The following is a 19,185-nucleotide window of genomic DNA, read 5'->3' as shown; positions in this document are numbered from 1 at the left end:
GAAGGAAGCTCAACCCGCAACTGCTTCTAAGCAGCTTCAGTCACTGTTCAGTGTGTAGGTGAGAATGAAGCCTTTGTGATTATGATATCAAATAACGAGGAGGTGACGTTGATATAACAAATTGGTTTTGAGAGTAGATTTCGATTCAACTATTAAGTTTAATAACCTTAATGGGTTTAACAAGGTAGTGTTCATACATAAACTCAGCATGTATTGGAACATTCAGAAGATGTGTTCCTCTTGACAAACTCCACACCCATCATCTTAGGTCACGTTTTGAGGATTTCACTGCATAACCACCTTGAAGTGGTTATGTTCATAGGCTCTAGGTCATTTTAGATGTCTTCAAAAGGTCAACGATTCATAATTTTCTCTCTGCCTTTGTAAAATGCAGTTGTATGTTAATACAAAAGATTTTGAATGTTTCCAAACTTACCTTTCTTTCACAGCTATTGGATGGTTTCCGCCTCTCCAATTCAACTATGTGATCTAGAGGCAGCATCTAGCATGCTTACTTGTTCTCTAATGGCTATTGGAATCCCATAATATATTTTGGGAAATCATTATGCTTTTCAGGACAGAAGACAGTGACCATCCCACTTACTGAAGTTCTGCATAGTTTGTTGCAGTGGAACTGGTTTGTTTCAGTGGAATTGATTATAACGTTGACTAATGCTCAGAACAAGAACCTACCTTAAACTACAAATTAGTTTATGAAACGTCTAAGTTTTCTTTAATGGTAAACAGAAGGTATGATTAACATACTTACTGTTAACATAAGGCATGATTAAAAAAAACCCCTATGAATTTATCATTTGTTAAATGTGTTTGTTTAATATGATTAAAAGGTGGACATTTTTTCTTACTTTTGCAAAGTTGTCTTTAAAAATAAAATAAAACCCATTTTGCAAACTGCATTGGGCTTGCCACAAGATAAAATGTCCAATCTGGTCACCGTTGAAGCCTCTGACAAGCTAAACATTATAATCACCAACTTGAAGCTCAAGAGTGTATTCTGATTGCTCTGGTGCACATGCAACTGTAAACAGTTCTGGTTGCCACATCTCAAAAAGGATATTGTAGAGCTGTAAAGGTGCAGAAAAGAGCAACCAAAATGAACAATGGGCTGGACAAACTCCCTATAATGAAAGCATACAACATCTTGGGCTTGGGGAAGAGGTGGGAAGCTTGTTAGATGTGTATAACATTATTATTGACATGTATGAAAAAGGTGGAGAAAAATAAGTTCTCTCTCTCATAATGCCTCCAATGAATCTGAAGAGTAGACGATCTAGGACAGACAATGGGCAGTACTTCTTCACACGGCGCATAGTTAAATAGTGGAATTTGCTATAATGTGTGGTTCTGCCCACCACCTTAGATGGCTTTAAAATGGGAAAAAGAAAAATGATGGAGGACAACAAGGGCTATCAATTGAGAATAGTCATGATGGCTATTTGTTACCTTCACACAGCATGCCAGTATCATGAACGTGGTTTGAAGTCTGTTTGTTTCCTAAATCATAGATAAGGCTAACCACATTCTGCCTGCATTTAGACAAAACAGGTAACCAATGTACCGTATTTTTCGCACCATAGGACGCACACACATTTCCCCTTCATTTTTGGAGGGGAAAAAGTGCGTCCTATGGTGCGAAAAATACGGTAAGTTAAAAAGAGCTGCACCCAAGGAGGAGGGCAGAGGGCAGGAGCCCATGACTCATGTATGTAATGTCAACCCATAATTTAACATTACATAGGGGCTTGTGACTGGACCTCAATCAGCCATGTTTTCTTAGCCTAGTTCAATCTGATATACTCTATGTGTGTTGCACCTGTCATATTTTATTTTTGTTTCATCCATCTCATTACACTTTTCTTCTTAAGGTGAAACAGTGTTGTGCTAGCTAATGAAAATAATGTGCTTTTCTAACATGTCACTACATTTGGTAATATTTATGTTTTATGGTTTATTAGCTTCCCACTTCCAGATAATATGTTTCTTTTATCTCTTGCTTCCACAAAGCATGTGTGAGTTCATACTCGGCTTATGTTGAATAAAAAATTGCCTGCTTCTAAATGTAATTATTTATGATAAGCCTATAATAATCATTAAAGGGACTAAATGTATATTGCATATGCTATTGCTGTAAGAATGTTTGTGTAATTTTTTTTCAACATTTCCTTTTATGAATTATGTTCACAGGGCGCAGCTTTAATTCGAATGCTGGCTAATTTTATGGGTCACTCAGTGTTTCAGATGGGCCTACAAGTATGTAGAAAACATTCCTTCTTTTCTTGTGTGCTTGTGCTTGCATTTCTGCCTTTGTGTTTTTGTTGCATATATTTCTGTTAGTTTTTGAAACTACAGCTGTTGCATTGCTGATATATATTTAAGACAAGCTTTAGCAGGAAAAAATAGATAGTGCAGTGTAAAACCTTGTGCCATTTAAGAAAATAAAGGTGCCTTCCGCCATTTTTTAATCCATTTGTGAATCCATCATGAACTTGCACCTTTTTGAGAAAAATTGCTATCTTCACTGATATATATATATATATATATATATATATATATATATATAAAAGTTTAAGTGATTTCAGAAGGAATGGGGTTAGATTTTTAAAGTACAAAAGCAATGAAAACGCAAGCTATATTTTTAAAAAACTGTCATAATATTGTGAAGAAATAGTTCTCTCTCATCAAAACCCTTTTGCTTTTGATTAGCACGATTTCTTCATTGCCTTAATGATATTTTGGAAACTCACTTTGCATTTAACAGTAAATTAATGGCCAGCACATCTGGATGAAATTTTGAATGGTGTGAATGTTAGCTTGCACTTTGCCAAGGATAAACTCTTTCCAAGAACAATTCCAAGTAAATTAAAGTTTCCAAAACAATTTAAAAGCAAACAAGCCAATGCAGAAAAACAATGCAACTCCCTTTATTCCATTGAAATCTGTTTAAGTAAATCATGTAACAGGCAGCTGTGATTGATGAATTATGTATGATGCAGTCTGTTACTTAGAGGTGTCCTTTAAAGTAAATTGATGTTCACCTGAAATACAATTATGCTAAAATGGAAGGAGCAATCAATCTTATCTGTTCTTAGTAAGCTTTTCAATCTGAAATTTAAATAAACTACATCTGGGATCAGGTCATATTTTAACATGGTAATTCTATCTTCAACCCTGTAGACTGGAAGGTAAAATAGAAAACAAAAGTTAAATAAGCATACCATCTGTACCATATAAAGATGTGTGTAATATGGCAATGACTGAAATAATATCAGAATACTTTTTCTCTCTCCCAGAAATTTGGCAGGATTTTGATTGGTGGTGTTTTGAAATAGAGTTTTGTTGAATTGCCTCCAAACATCTGGTTTTCTTGTTTCTATAATATGTATGCATATAGACCTTTCTTTTTAGGCTTGCTTGCCTCAGGGGAAGGGAACCCACCAGAAACTTGTGTGCAGGAACTTAAAAATGGTTAATATACCCATTCTAAACTAATCATGTTTACCTGCATTTTGGTTTTAGTATTGTTATGCTTGTCTGGATGTTCTTGTTGCTATTGATACTCCTGTTTTTACTGTTAAATTGGGAATATATGGCAGTTTATGGTTACATTTGAGTGTTTGTTGGATATTCCGTGTCTTTTTAATACACTGGAAGCCACCTTGAAAGACCTGGTGCTATAAATGTGCAAAAACATATTAAATAAATAAATGGAAATGATTACCTGAAGAAATAGAAGGTAGAAATAGACAGCTAGTATGGCTTTATAGCACTGGGGGACTGAGGTTCAAATGTTCCCTACCTACAAATCTCAGCAAGTAAACTTTTATGTCACTATGTCTCACCCTAACCCTAGTCCAACTGCTGCTGTGAGGATAATATGGTATAACCCATCAACATCATTTTCAAGTATTTGGAGGTTGTTGTAATTAATAACACCGTACTTTTCCATGTATAAGACAAGGGTTTTTTTATTTTAAAATTATGTTGGGGGTTGTCTTATACATGGATAGTGCATGGGGGGGGGGCGTGGGATTGGTTACTGCCAAGAGCAGGAGATTGTGAGTGGTGATTGGGCATGTTATTGGTGGCTGAGGCAAGGGCTGGTGTTGATTGGTTGTCACTGTGGCAATTGGGCGGGTGATTGTTGGCTTCTGTTGGCGAGGGGACAGACGATAGGTGGCTTTGGCGACACTTGCGAGTGGCAGTGCTGGTCTCCCAGTTCCTAGTCCAGCATTCACCACTGCATTAAGCTGTCTCTGCAGTGTCTATTTCTGGTAGAAGTTTTAAAGGTAATAAGGCAGCTGATGGGGGTGGGTGGGATGGGGAAATGGTTAGCATTCTTCTAAAGCCCTCCTTACATCACTGTAAATGGATGTCTATATCAAACCATTAGGGGAAAGTTTTCTCTCTCTCCTGGCTGACGGCCATTGACTGATGTGTGATGATTTCATTTAAAATAGTTTTGTTTGTGGTTATTCCTTACATGAACTGACATTGGTAGGTAACTTGGCCTGTTTTTAAGAATGAAGTATCCTAGTAAAATAGTGTGTGTGTGTGTGTGTGTGTGTGAGAGAGAGAGAGAGAGAGAGAGAGAGAGAATAAACACTTTTTAAAAAAATCCATACATTATTATTTTTAAAGAAAAATCAGTTTCTATATTCATATTGCGCTTTGGACATGGGTTGTAACTATAGTTGTTGAAGATCAAATATACCTTAGTATGGCTTTGTTTAAAGAGGTATATGCTGTCATATCCATCCCTGAGGGGATAGCTAGCTTAGAGTCCTTTTGCATTTATCTTTTGCATGATTTGATTATTCTTAGACCAATGTGTATTTCTGTGAGTTTGTCTACATTACATTTCATTTGCCATTTGGCAGCTCATTGATCACACAAATCTGTATCCTTTTGAACTTCAGTTGCTGCTATATTTGTGTTCATCACTCACTTTGATTTAGTGCATCATCAGCAGTTTGCATTAGTTTACTGTGGGATCTCCTGTCTCTGTGATAAATTAACATCTTTTGTGGTTTTGGTTGTACTGTATACATCATGCCAAGGACCTTTTATCCACTCTACTAGACAGACACTTAAAGCTGAGAGACCCTTTAAATGTTAGCCTAGCTGCCTGGGAAGTATTTTTAAGGAATGCCACCCAAGTTGCTGGGAAAATATGTAATTTATAAAACCGCATGAGCTTATCACATGAATCTTTCTCACAGAACTGACCCATATATGCTTAGGACTTCCAAGATACACCCCACACTTCCAGTTATGTGATTGGGCTTACTTATTTGTTTATTCTCACACATTGCCTCAAGGTATCTTACAGTACAGTGGTACCTCTGATTACGTACGGTACTTAATTCATTCCGGAGGTCCGTTCTTAACCTGAAACTGTTCTTAACCTGAAGCACCACTTTAGCTAATGGGGCCTCCCGCTGCTGCCGTGAGATTTCTGTTCTCATCCTGAAGCAAAGTTATTTAACCCGAGGTACTATTTCTGGGTTAGCAGAGTCTGTAACCTGAAGCGTATGTAACCTGAAGCGTATGTAACCTGAGGTACCACTGTACTTACAATTAATGAAACCCCTAAATAAAAGATAAAATCCATAAAAGCAGTAGGAAAACACTCACACCTAAACAGTAAAATACAATAGCAGGTAAAGCCAAAAATCAATAAAATCAACAGAGAATTTTCAAGTATTAAAAACAATTAGAGGCAGGAGAGATCACAGGATATACATTAGCTGATGTTTGTAAAATGGTGACGAGGATGCTAAGGATTGTTCATGGATACTCCTAGATCAGATTACAAGTGAAGATAGTTAGTTGCCATGATACCACCCAGTTCCTATGTTCTAAAACAGCATAGGAAACATGCCACAGCACTAAGCTAAAATCCCCTGCCATCACCTTTTGGAATCTGACATCTTCATAAGAGTGAAACCATGAGCACCGTGTTCCCAGTCCCCATCTCTATCAGCTGGTTCACAAGAATTTAGTGGCCTGGGATACTGAAAGCCAGTGTTCAGCTGGACTCATTTTGAGTTTCATTCCATTTGTGTTCCTCCTGTCTCCTCAACTGCTTCATTAACACCCCCCTCCCCAAAATCCCAGAAAACCAGGGATGCAATTGAGTTTTAATTGTTGGGTGGTGTTACTTAGGAGTGATCAGGTGACCCAACATTGGGGGGGGGTGTTGTGTGTGTGTGCCGTCACACACGCAATGCCCCCCAATCCGTCCAGGCCTACTGGGATGCACAGGTGTCCCTTTGAGGATTGCCAGAGTGCCTTCCTGGAAGGCTTTCTAGCAATTGCGGCGGGGAGCATGGAGGGCGAAAATTGCCCTCCAAGCCTCCAACCCCCACTCAGTGGGTTAGCTGAGGAGAGGGGCAGCAACTCTGCTGCGATGCCCCTGTTTCTTTCTGCCTCCTGGGTCAGAAGTGACACAGGAGCAGAGCTGTGGCTGGGTGCCGCACAGGCCTGTACAGGAGAGGGGTGGCAGCACAGCAATGCTGCCCCTCCTCCACTCCACCCCCAGGTCAGACCTGACTCCTTTTTTCCATCATAATCTAGTACTTACTCTCTACTGGTGCAGGAATGTGCACGGACATTACTGCAATTAACCAGTCCCCCAACCAAATGCAAACAGTAAGAAATAAGGCTAGATTACTTGCAGGAAATCAGCACTGCACATAACAAAATATTATTTATTTTGCTTCCTGGAAACCACTGCTTGGGTCTTTAAAACACGCATGATATTTTAATTTTCCTTGAGTCTTCTTTTTTCCTATCCATTGGTAGGCACTTTAGTTTTTTGGGGGTGGTCTATAGCTAAATTGAAAATATTCTGTACATTTCCTGTACATTTCTCTCACACACACACTCTCGCTTTCTGTTTGTGTATTCTTGCCTGGATTTTCAATAATGCATGATAATCTATTAAGATATCCAATTGCTTGTTAAGATCTGTCTAGTAATACTTGAAACTGAGGCTGATTATAAAAAAGTCCTGGGTGGTTGGGCAGAGTGCACCGCATGGCAGGTTTTCATCTTATTTCAATAAGAAAAATTAATAAATCATTTTTTCCTGCTCTGTTTCTTAGAGACATTACCACTATATGAGAAGGAATATAATACCTTTGTTTCTAATAGTTCAGCTAATTTATTCTTTGTCCCATGGCTACTATACACCGTGTACTATATTATTTGTCTCTTCTCAGTCTGCTTGACCCTAGAATTGTACATGCTGCTTACTTGAAGATACAAGTTTTTGTATAAAGTGGTGTTTGGGGGGTGAGTGTTCGGACCCCAGGGCACTTACTTGTGGGGTGCCACAGGGCTCTGACCTCTCCATGCTTTTTAACATCTATATGAAGCCGCTAGGAGAGATATCAGGGAGTTCAGGCTGAGTGTTCGCCAGTATGCGGATGATACCCAGCTCTACTTCTCCTTTATATTGTAACTAGTGAAGACAGTGAATGTCCTGTGTGAGTGTCTGGAGGCGATTGGAGGATGGATAATGTTTAATGCCGTGGTTCCCAATGTGGGGCACACACCATACAGAGGGGCAATTTGATTTTTAAGGGAAGCAATTTGAGAATGAGTTATTAACAGTTAATGGCCTTTTGGGCTTCCTCCATGTGAATAGGAGTTCACTTTTTGAATAATAGGAATTATATGCCACGGGGAGGGCATCAGGATTTTAGAGATGCTTAGGTGGGGCATGACCAAAAAAAGATTGGGAACCACTGGTCCTAATGGATTGAGGTTGACTCCCAAGAAGTCAGAAGTCCTGTTTCTGAGGGATAGAGGGTGGGCGGGTGGGGGATTCCTGGTCCTGAATGGGATAACTATGCCCCTGAAGGACTAGGTATGCAGCCTTGGAGTCATTTTGTACTCACAGCTGTCCATGGAGGCTCAGGTCATTTCTGTGTCCAGGGTAGCTGTCTGTCAGTTTCATTTGGTACGTTAGTTGAGACCCTACCTGCTTACACACTGTTTCACCATAGTGGTACATGCACTGGTTATCCCCCGCTTCATCTACTGCAAAGTACTCTATGTGGGGCTAGCTTTGAAGTTGACTTGGAAGCTACAACTAATCGAGAATTTGGCAGCTAGACTGGTGACTGGGAGCGGCTGACAGAACCATATAACACCTATCCTACAGGATCTACACTGGCTCCTAGTACGTTTCTGAGCAGAAGTCAAAGTGTTGGTGCTGACATTTAAAGCCCTAAATGGCCTTGGCCCAGTATACCTGAAGGAGTGTCTCTGCCCACATTGTTCAGCCCGGGCACTGAGATCTAGCTTCAAGTGCCTTCTGGTGGCTCCCACACTAAGAGAAGTGAGGTTACAGAGAACCAGGCAGAGGACCTTCTTGGTAGTGGTGCCCACCTTGTGGAATGTCCTCCCATCAGATGTTGAGGAGATAAACAGCTATACAAATTTTAGAAAACATCTGCTGTTTGCTTGTTTTCCCAAAACAATTGCTAAGATTAACCACAGTTTGTCCCAGTTCAGAGATAATTACAAACAGTGGTTAGTTGAAAATGGAAACAAATGCTTCTATTCTCCTCATGCCTGCAGCAAAAGAGGAGAGGAGCAGGAAGAATTCATGAGCCCCAGACTCATTCATGTACCACCAAACTATAGTTTAGCATGATATCTTAAAAGTCTCTTACATCAACTACGTTTCCTACAAAGAAACTTGTCAAAGAACCACCTGAACAGAGCTGACCTATCTATTCTGACTGACAGTCTTCCTCTGTCTTTTCTCTGCATGTTCTGTGATGTTGAGTTGCTGGTTTCTGAGGGGAAGACACAGCTACGGTACTTCCTTCAGGTCTCTCAAATTTAGAGCTTCACAACTGCAAACATTTTATTTAAATCACTATGTGTATGACTTCATAAATGATACATTCTGTGTTTTTCTCAGTTTGGGGCCCTGGTTCAGATCTTAGTGCATTGCTGTTTTCAGTGTTCACTGATTACTTAACTGTTAATGTAGCCATAATGAAGGGTTGCTAATCCATAATGTTCATTAGTAAACACACAGAGAGACATTTCCCTCACTTATTACCTCTGTGGGGCTCAGAACGGACCACCAGCATGCCTTTATTTGATAGGCCTCCACAACTCGAGACAACCTGCAAATAACCATCTACATCCTATGGCCACAGTGCCCAGTAAGCACCCCTTCTTTGCAATCAGTATGGGACTGCGAAAAGGGGGCACAATGCAAGGGCAGATGGACTTTACTCAGCTTGGCAGCCCACAAGTTCTAGAGATCTGCTATAAGCAACAGTTGTGGACTTTGGGCTTTCAAATTTCAGCGGCACCCGACGTTTGGCACACCCGCTCTTGCCTTCCATTTGACATCATTGTTCTGGTGCCCTCTCAGCTTGGTGCCCAGGGCAGGCGAACCAGTCATGCTCCCCTAAATCCACCTTTGTAAGCAAAGAACGCACTAGCACATTTTAGGAGGAAGACAAGTAACAGATAGTATGGTGGGACCGAGGTGCTTACCTGAGACCAGCTGGTGAGTCGCTGCTGCTTCCCCAGAGGGTGTGGTAGTGTTGAACGAACACACCAACTGAGCTAATTTGATGTCCCTTCTGGTGGATTTCCTCCTCGCTGAAGTTGCCGCCGGTTCACCCCATCCCTCTTGCCTTGTGGTAAGCAGCAGTGACTCACCTGGTAGAAGGTCAGGTTACTGTCTCTGCCCTACTACATCATCTGCAGAGGAAGATTTTAATGTTATACTGCCCATCCCCAATCCTCTTCAAATCTGGTGCTATCTTTATCCGAGCCATCTCTAGCTCTTTCAGGTACACATTAATTCATCTGAGGGCAGAGGGGAGGGAGAAAAACCAGAAATTGCACTAGGAAGAAAAGTTCCTGTATTAAGGAGTAAGTTGAGCCATAGCCATTTTCAGGTGCTGGATTTGTTTTGTGTGTGACGTTGTTGTTGTTGTTGTTGTTTGCCTTGTGTAATTGAAAGGAAACAGCAACAAGAGAAATTTTTGGAAAACTGGGGTGGTGAATGCAGAACAAGGCCAGAGGTAGCCATGCCCCCAAACGCTGAAACAATTCCAACTGGTTCATGAAAGTGGGATATGGGATCACATAGACTGTGTCAGACATATTTGTGGATGGAGTGACAGTGAGGTGCAGAGAGAGAAACAAGGGCAGAGGAGAGTTACAGATAGGTAGCCGTGTTGGTCTGCCATAGTCAAAACAAAATAAAAAAATTCCTTCCAGTAGCACCTTAAAGACCAACTAAGTTAGTTCTTGGTATGAGCTTTCGTGTGCATGCACACTTCTTCAGATACACTTCACTATCTGAAGAAGTGTGCATGCACACGAAAGCTCATACCAAGAACTAACTTAGTTGGTCTTTAAGGTGCTACTGGAAGGAATTTTTTATTTTGTTTTGACAAGGGCAGAGGAGTAGGACAGAGTGGGATGAGGTACCAATTTAGCCCTCCCACAGTGCCTGTGAGGATCACTTGGGGTAAACTTAAGACATCTTTCTGAAAGAATTGCATTTATTTATTTATATTTATTTATTTACAACATTTAATCTTTTTGAAGGCAATGTGTTTCAGATTTAAGAAAAGTGTAATATATGGTGGCCACATAACTTTACCTCACCAAAAGGTAGCATGTCAACAAAAATAGGACACAGGTTTCCATAAAATATGCATGTGCTAATTCATGGGTATAGATTAAAAAAATCAGAAAGAATTACTGTATTATAAATAGAAATACAGTACATCTCAAGGTAGGGGTGAAAACTTCCTGCATGCCTGCTCAGCATGCTCTCCAGGTGCAGCCTGTTGATGGACACCTTGCTCTCTCCCTCAGTGGTTCTTTATCTTTAAACCAGACTTGGACCAGACTGCTCTTCAAGCAGAGAAAAACTTTAATGAAAAAAGTAGGACAAATAGCCACCCTAGCTTAACACTGATTTTTAAGTTGGGCACATTTAGGTGGTTTTTTAAAATAATAATAGTAATAATAATAATAATAATAATAATAATAATAATAATTGACAGTGTATTATCAACTGTAAATTGCAAAGAGGGAAAGAATTATCCAAACTATAATTCAACAAATTTATGTATCAGTGCTGGCTCAAGAAAGAATTATAAGATACTAGTATCATTTCTCTTGCTTTAGTACTTAAAGCTGCTTGTTTGAGGATAATAATTTAATTGCACATATGCCTTTCTGGTAGCAAAGTGTTTTTTATTATTGCTTCTAATTGCACTCACTGTTGAATTTGAAACATTTTTTTAAAAAATAAAGGCATGGAATAAACCTAGTGATCTTACAGTATGCCATAAGGCATTTTATGGTGCGGTGAACAACTGCAAGGGAAGCAAGCCTCTGCTCAGCCAGTCCTGGTTTTGTAATATTTTTATTCTAAGTTTGACCTGCCCTCTCCTTGTAATAATTAAATGCCCTTCAACTTGCCTGCTCTGATTGAGCTGTATTGCTGCTTTCTTGTTTGGGCTCATTTTTTCCTTATCCTTATCTGGGAACCTTAAACAATGTCATAAGTTCATGTGGGTCTTCTTCCTCCATTTCCCATAACGTTTCTTATCCTTGTGCCTATCAGCCAAATCAGTTCGTTCTTCTCACAGTAGATTCAGAATACCAAGTTGATCCAGAAGACCACAATTCTCATGTTATAGCCTGGTCTTTTTAAAGTTTCTATTGCAAAATATTAGTGGTGGGGTGAATATTATTTGTTGCTAGGGTTATGTTTATTTTTTTATACTCCCAAGGCTAATAGATGCAGCCAGAAAGAAAACCCTAATATGATGAACAACAACAAATACCGTATTTTTCGCTCTATAAGACGCACCAGACCACAAGACGCACCTAGTTTTTGGAGGAGGAAAACAAGAAAAAAAAATCTGAATCTCAGAAGCCAGAACAGCAAGAAGGATCGCTGCGCGGTGAAAGCAGCAATCCCTCTTGCTGTTCTGGCTTCTGGGATAGCTGCGCAGCCTGCATTCGCTCCATAAGATGCACACACATTTCCCCTTACTTTTTAGGAGGTAAAAAGTGAGTCTTATAGAGCAAAAAATACGGTAAGTTGTTCTCAGGATATCTGAAGCATCTAGCTTAACAATATGCCTACTGCAGCCCCTTTCAGACTTTTGCCTGTGCACATCCAGAGAACTGTGAAGAAGCTGTCAGTGTTTTTGAAAAACAAAAAAGGTTCTGACCTCCCTTTGTCGCCTCAGCCGGATCCTTGGACCCTTGTCGGCCTAAAAGAGTCCACAAGAAAAGTATCCTTGCAGAGTACTTTCTGCTTTTTATTCTTAAAAGTCTTTCTGCAAAAGCGACTGACCAACTGTACATACATCAACACTACCAGCTTTCACTAACTAACTAACTAACCAACCAACCAACCAACCAGCCCAACAACAAACTAACATTTCTCACTCTATATATAGGGCGCAGGCCGCTGACTCATGCTGACCAGCTTTTTAAGCGTTAAAGAAACAGCGGCCAATTTTCAGTCGTGACAGAAGCAAGTAGGGCTGGTGCACTGGTCATGCCCCTAACATTAATACCCATCCCAGTCCCAGTCCCCAAACCTTGGCATATTCAGTTCAGTTGTGAAATAAGACGCTAAGATCAGTGAGAGTACCTGATAGTGCAGAGCTCCCAATCGTTAAGAGGAGTTTTATATGCATATACCTGTACTTACATAGGTTTCTCCTTCAGACACATGACTCGTCAGGTATCTTGGGAATGGAGCTGGAAGGCATTCATGTTGGGAAGAGGGTTCGAGTGCTCATCCCTTATACATTCATTATGGGCCCATTATCAACATGAATGCCCTGCCAGCTCCATCCCCTAGACCAGGCTTCCTCAACCTCGGCCCTCCAGATGTTTTTGGTCTACAACTCCCATGCTCCCTAGCTAGCAGGACCAGTGGTCAAGGATGATGGGAATTGTAGTCTCAAAACATCTGGAGGGCTGAGGTTGAGGGAGCCTGCCCTAGACACCTGCACATTTGGGTCTGAGTGGAAACTTGGATCTTAGAGATGTGAAATTTTCTGAAACCTGTGAAGCATAGGGGGAAAGAAAAGGTTTCTCCTAACAGTTATTGGGGTGGGGTGGGGAGAGCAAGCTATGGTTTTCCCAGTAGTGATGTATGGAAGTGAAAGCTGGACCATAAAGAAGGCTGATCACCAAAGAATTGATGCTTTTGAATTATGGTGCTGGAGGAGACTCTTGAGAGTCCCATGGACTGCAAGAAGATCAAACCTATCCATTCTTAAGGAAATCAGCCCTGAGTTCTCACTGGAAGGACAGATCCTGAAGCTGAGACTCCAATACTTTGGCCACCTGATGAGAAGAGCAGACTCCCTGGAAAAGACCCTGAAGTTGGGAAAGAGAAGGAGAAGGGGACGACAGAGGATGAGATGGTTGGATAGTTTTCTCGAAGCTACCAGCATGAGTTTGACTAAACTGCGGGAGGCAGTGGAAGGCTGGCGTGCTCTGGTCCATGGGGTCATGAAGAGTCGGACACGACTAAACAACAACAAGTTTCTTATCAAACCCAAATCTTGCTCCCCCTTGAACAACATAAAAGTTGCAACACGTATAACTTAGTTATAATACACAATTGTGCCATGTGGCATATTAATGACATTTAAAAATAGTTTTGTACATGCAGAATTGCAAATATACCAACTTGTATTCCACTTCCTTCTGTGGGTCTTGGCTAGAGCTCAGTTTTCAACCATACTTTCTGATTTTACATGCAACTAGTCTGCTGTAGATTCTGTCCTATGACCTTCTGACCTTTTTATCCTCCTACAAGGCAGGGCAATAAGCTGCTTGTTTGTTAGTCTGTAGCAGAGTGCTCATATCACAAGTCATTTGAGGATAGAGGTAAAAAGGTTAACCATAATGGATCTGCCAGGTCAGAGACCACAGAAGCAACATATGTAGTATCTCCAAACTACCCTGAGGCTTCTCAGAAAAAGGCAAGCAGCAAACAACAAAGATCCTTTATGCTCTTCTCCTAAAGATGGCACCACCTTCTAGGTGCAGTTTTGAGTGTTGTACTGCATATGCAAGAATCATCATAGTGCCACTGTATTCTGCTCTGGTCAGACCTCACCTGGAGTACTGTGTCCAGTTCTGGGCACCACAGTTCAAGAAGGACACTGACAAACTGGAACGTGTCCAGAGGAGGGAAACCAAAATGGTCAAAGGCCTGGAAATGATGCCTTATGAAGAACGGCTAAGGGAGCTGGGCATGTTTAGCCTGGAGAAGAGGAGGTTAAGGGGTGATATGATAGCCATGTTCAAATATATAAAAGGATGTCACATAGAGGAGGGAGAAAGGTTGTTTTCTGCTGCTCCAGAGAAGCGGACACGGAGTAATGGTTCCAAACTACAAGAAAAAAGATTCCACCTAAACATTAGGAAGAATTTCCTGACAGTAAGAGCTATTCGACAGTGGAATTTGCTGCCAAGGAGTGTGGTGGAGTCTCCTTCTTTGGAGGTCTTTAAGCAGAGGCTTGACAACCATATGTCAGGAGTGCTCTGATGGTGTTTCCTGCTTGGCAGGAAGTTGGACTCGATGGCCCTTGTGGTCTCTTCCAATTCTATGATTCTATGATCATTCTCTAATGCTGTATGTACAAGAATTATCATTCTCTAATGCTGTATATTCCCAAATAAAAACTGTTAAAATCGTTTTACTCATCCAAACAGACAACATTTTTCTTTGGAGTTTGTTTTCTTCAGTTCAACCCCCCCATTAACATTGGGGGGGGGGGGAAGGAAGCCTCAAGGAAAAATGGGACCCTGCCCCTGCTTTTCAGTTTTCCTCCAAGCTCTCTTGTATCCATCATCCTAAGCGCCCTCTGACAAACGTACTTAAGAGTAAAATCATCCTGACCCATTCTGAATTACCAGGCAAGACATAACTGTGTTTCTAAGAGGTAGACATATAATCCTTTCAGTATCCCTGTTATTCGCGTAAAGGGGGAACATCATTAGTATCCTTAAAAATTAGTCACTGGTAAACACAGTCAATAGTATTGACTCATCAGCTGATGAGTCACCAAAAAAGGCCTGCCTTTTTGTTAACAAGATATTTCCCATCATTTTTATCACCTAAGGAGGCCTTTCTCTGTACGTCAAATATTTTATCAGCCAGGGCATAATCCATGCAATTTATTTGCCTTATGAAAAGACTCTCTGACCGACAATAAGCTTCCCTGTAGACAAATGTTAGATAGAGCCAAATACTTCCACCACGGCTGTCATATGTGTTTTCGTTAATCCTGGTTGACCTGGGATTTTTAAATTCCACTGGTACTTTGGGCCTGGCTGGGTTGGATTAACAGCTACTGTCCTTGTTTGGAGTAACATCTGGAAACACTTTGAATATGGAGTGAATTCACTGATCCAAGTTGATCTGTGCAGAGGGGAAAAATAGGAAGTTGAATCATTTTTATAATTTACATAATTCTGATATTTTCCTTGTGCTTTAAAACATATGAATTCACTTGAAACCTAATTTTGATATGATCTATCATTTTGTTTAAAAAGGGACGCGGGTGGCACTATGGGTTAAACCACAGAAACTAGGACTTGCCGATCAGAAAGTCGGCGGTTCGAATCCCCACGACGGGGTGAGCTCCCATTTCTTGGTCCCTGCTCCTGCCAACCTAGCAGTTCGAAAGCATGAAGTGCAAGTAGATAAATAGGTACCGCTCCAGCGGGAAGGTAAATGGCATTTCCATGCGCTGCTCTGGTTCGCCAGAAGCGGCTTAGTCATGCTGGCCACATATTATTGGCTCCCTCGGCCAATAAAGCGAGATGAGCGCCGCAACCCCAGAGTCGGCTGCGACTGGACCTAATGGTTAGGGGTCCCTTTACCTTTACCTTATATCATCTTGTTTCGATGAAGAGTCAGGTAGAATTGAGAGTGAACATAGCAAAGGGATAAAGGCCTTCTTCAGTATGAGTGGACAGGTTTTTCCTAAGCACAAGCACACACTTTAAAAAGGACTTGTAAACTTATTCAGAAACACTGTTGCTACAAACATCTGTCAGAAACCTTTAGGAGATTTTATTCTGTTTTCTCTTCAAATATTCAAGCCATCTGCCTCAGTATTCAGGTAACATACTTTCCAGATAATTTAAGCATTTTAATTTTCTTCAGAGACCGACTATAATTTGACAAGCTTTTGCAGTTTTATTTTTTATGTCTAGGGATGTGTGAAAGATAGAGGCACAATGCAGACATTTTGTGATCTTCAAACGATGTTGTTAGTCTTTAGTTCAATGCAGCCATTTTTAAATGCCAATCCCAATAGGTTAATGTGTTGGAAAATTTGTATTATCTTGGTTTTGTTGTAGGCTCCATATTTTATAAACGTGATACATTAATAAGAACTGCTACAATAAAACATAGTAAAGTGGTTATAGAAAAAGACGGTGATTATCGTATTTTTATCTTACCCTATTAGATAAAAATGCCTTGCATGTGTCATAAAAACAAAAGAGTAACATGCAAAATCCCATTAGATTAAAATATTATTGAATACTTCTCATGCCAACATAATCCTAATCATTTCATCTATAGTCTAGGTATATTGTACTTCTATAAAAAGAAGTCGTCAAATTCATACCTTTGGCAATTCTTTAAGAGAAATAATGCTATGTGTGAAGAGAAACCATCAAATACACATTCTTTGTTTCTCTTGTGGGAGGCTGGTTTGCAGGTGTGTCTGTTATGGCTACAGTGTGGGAGTCAAACTGAATGTCACACAATTCATGCAATTAGCAATTCCCTGAACTGTATTTGTAGAGGATTTTTTTTTTTTTTTAGTGTAATTGGCAGATGCAGTGAACTAAGCTCAGATCTGGACCCTGGTGGGGTAGGCAGGCTTTATATATATAAAAAATATATATCTCCACTACTTGTCCCTATCTAGTATAGGGGCCCTACAGCTGCTATCTATCTTGCTGAAAAGAAAGGTTCTATTGGCTTGAGTTAGAGCCTTCCTTTCAGTGCATATTGTAGGGATGGTGTTCTAATCCTTATTAAAACCACTGACACAGGCAACCAGGTTAAACTCTCTTCTGCCCCATCAGGTTCGCAATCCAGACTGGGGCCTTCACGCCTACCACTTACCCTTTCAAAGCCACACAGTTGCTCCTACGGTTGTTTGAAGTTTGGTAACAAGGAAACATCCTTTTCCGTCTCAGCACTTAGTCTATGGAATGTTCAGTGCTAGGCAAAGTCTTTTCTCCCAGGCATTTGACTGTTAATTCCCCTTTTCATTTGCAACAGTTGGTGATGTTTTCTTTTTTCATTTGAGGGTCATGTGTTGTTGGAATATGGAGGGATTGTGGTTTTGCTATTCCTCATTGTGATTATTTTCAATTATATCGTTTACATATATTGTATTCTTTATTGAATGTCTTACTATTACTTGTAGGTCACTGTGAGGTGCTTTTATAAATTGACTAATGATGTTAAGAAATATAAATACACATCTGAATGTTGCCACTTTTAGTTTGGCCTACAGAAGGTCAACTGTGCATGGCTTTCTGTTTTTGCTTTCAGCACACTACAAAGCAACCATTTTTGGATTGTGGTTTGCCATGTGGTTCAAAGGGCTGTTCTTTGAGGAAGAGAGAATGATGTCCAGAAATGTAACCGAGTCTGTGGAGAATATACTCACACGTCTTTTTGCTTTCTGAACTCAGATGCTTTGAATTTAAACAGAGCCAGAGGTTGCAGTGGCTAGCAGTTCAGTTTCAGTTTGGGAAACCTAGGTTCACCGTGTCTTCATCTAACATTCCCCCCTGGAATCTCTTAATACAAGCAATATTGCTCTAAGCTCCTTGGAGAAAGGACAAAATACAATTATGTTATAATAACAGAACCATGATGAAGTTAAACTATGAAGAACAAGATCCATCTCTCCAGTTTATTTATATATTCAGCTAAGCTAAGGTTTCTTTCCCCTGCTTCAGCTTTCTAAAGTGTCTTTAATTGTAATCAGCTTAAATAGCTTAAATTCGCTTCTGGTGAATTGGGTCACAACATAGGGTCTTCTGCATGAAATAGGGCCCATTTATGAAAATTATGGCTACATTTGAGGTATCCTTATGTTGTAGAAAGCTGGATTTTCCAGAATGGTCTCTTGAGGGGATAGGATACGATTGACAGCTGGCCTGGCAGGTGGATGAAGACATTAGTGTGTGCATGCGTGCCTCAAAAGATAAGTTAAAATAATTGCTCTCTGCTTGACTTATTATTCTCCTAGTAGTTTGCCAATTTTATTTTTGCATCAGCCTTTCTGCATTCAGACACAAATGTACTCCCTGAACTGAGTTGTCAAGCCACCTCACAACAAGTTACTTTGTTTTGCTACTCATTCACTTAGAATTATGTGGTCTGTCATCTCAGATCAGCCTTTGAGGAATCAGTCTTGACATTGAGAAGGCAGGATGGGTGGGGATAAGTTGTGAGGCACAATTAAATCTTGGAAAGAGTAATAAGTAAGTGGCAGGAAAGTCCTTTGAGGAGATAAAAGTTTAAATGGATGTCCTACAGTGTAGTAGTTCTTTCCATTTATTGCTATTTCTACTTTCCATTTCCATTTACTGCAACCTACTATCCCATTATAGTAGATATAAATATACTGACAATTTTAAAACAACATTTCTGGAATATTAGCACCACAAAAGATTCACAAAAAATGAGGCTTTAGGGCTAAACTAGATGTGATGGGGACACCAACATTTGCTCTCCATATTTCTGCCCCATTCAAGTATAAAGTGAAGAGGACTTAATTTTTACATGAATATATGGATAGGGAGTACTGAGCCCCTCTCCCCACACCAATAACATTTCTCCCAGATTGACTGTGGTATCAGAAGTGAACCATTTTGGCACTTGAAGTAGCCGAGTCCCAGGAATTAATATAGCGGCGGCGGGGGATAATGTATCCATTTTCATATAAAATATTAAACATATCCTTTTCTCCCTTTTATGTGTAAATGGAGAAGATATGTAGATAAATATTAGCAATGTCCTATTTGGATTCTTACCTAATGGACTGGTCTCTGATAATATTAGGCAGCTGTTCAATGTTTCGT

At 40.2% G+C, this 19,185-nt stretch overlaps 1 protein-coding gene across 2 annotated transcripts in view; it reads left to right on the top strand.

The window, feature by feature from the left end:
- TRHDE (thyrotropin releasing hormone degrading enzyme) overlaps positions 1-19,185 on the top strand; it is a 201,101-nt gene that overhangs the window by 119,144 nt on the left and 62,772 nt on the right. For both annotated transcript variants that reach the window (XM_079993791.1, XM_079993790.1), the window contains one exon: positions 2,206-2,271. In XM_079993791.1, coding sequence (XP_079849917.1) covers positions 2,206-2,271 — 66 coding nt within the window. The remainder of the gene's footprint in view (positions 1-2,205; positions 2,272-19,185) is intronic.

Source organism: Podarcis cretensis (genome assembly GCF_951804945.1).
Source record: "Podarcis cretensis genome assembly, chromosome: 10".
In the NCBI taxonomy this organism is placed as follows: Eukaryota; Metazoa; Chordata; class Lepidosauria; order Squamata; family Lacertidae; genus Podarcis; species Podarcis cretensis.
The sequence above is the reverse complement of the archived record's forward strand: the minus strand, read 5'-3'. Positions and strand labels throughout refer to the sequence as shown.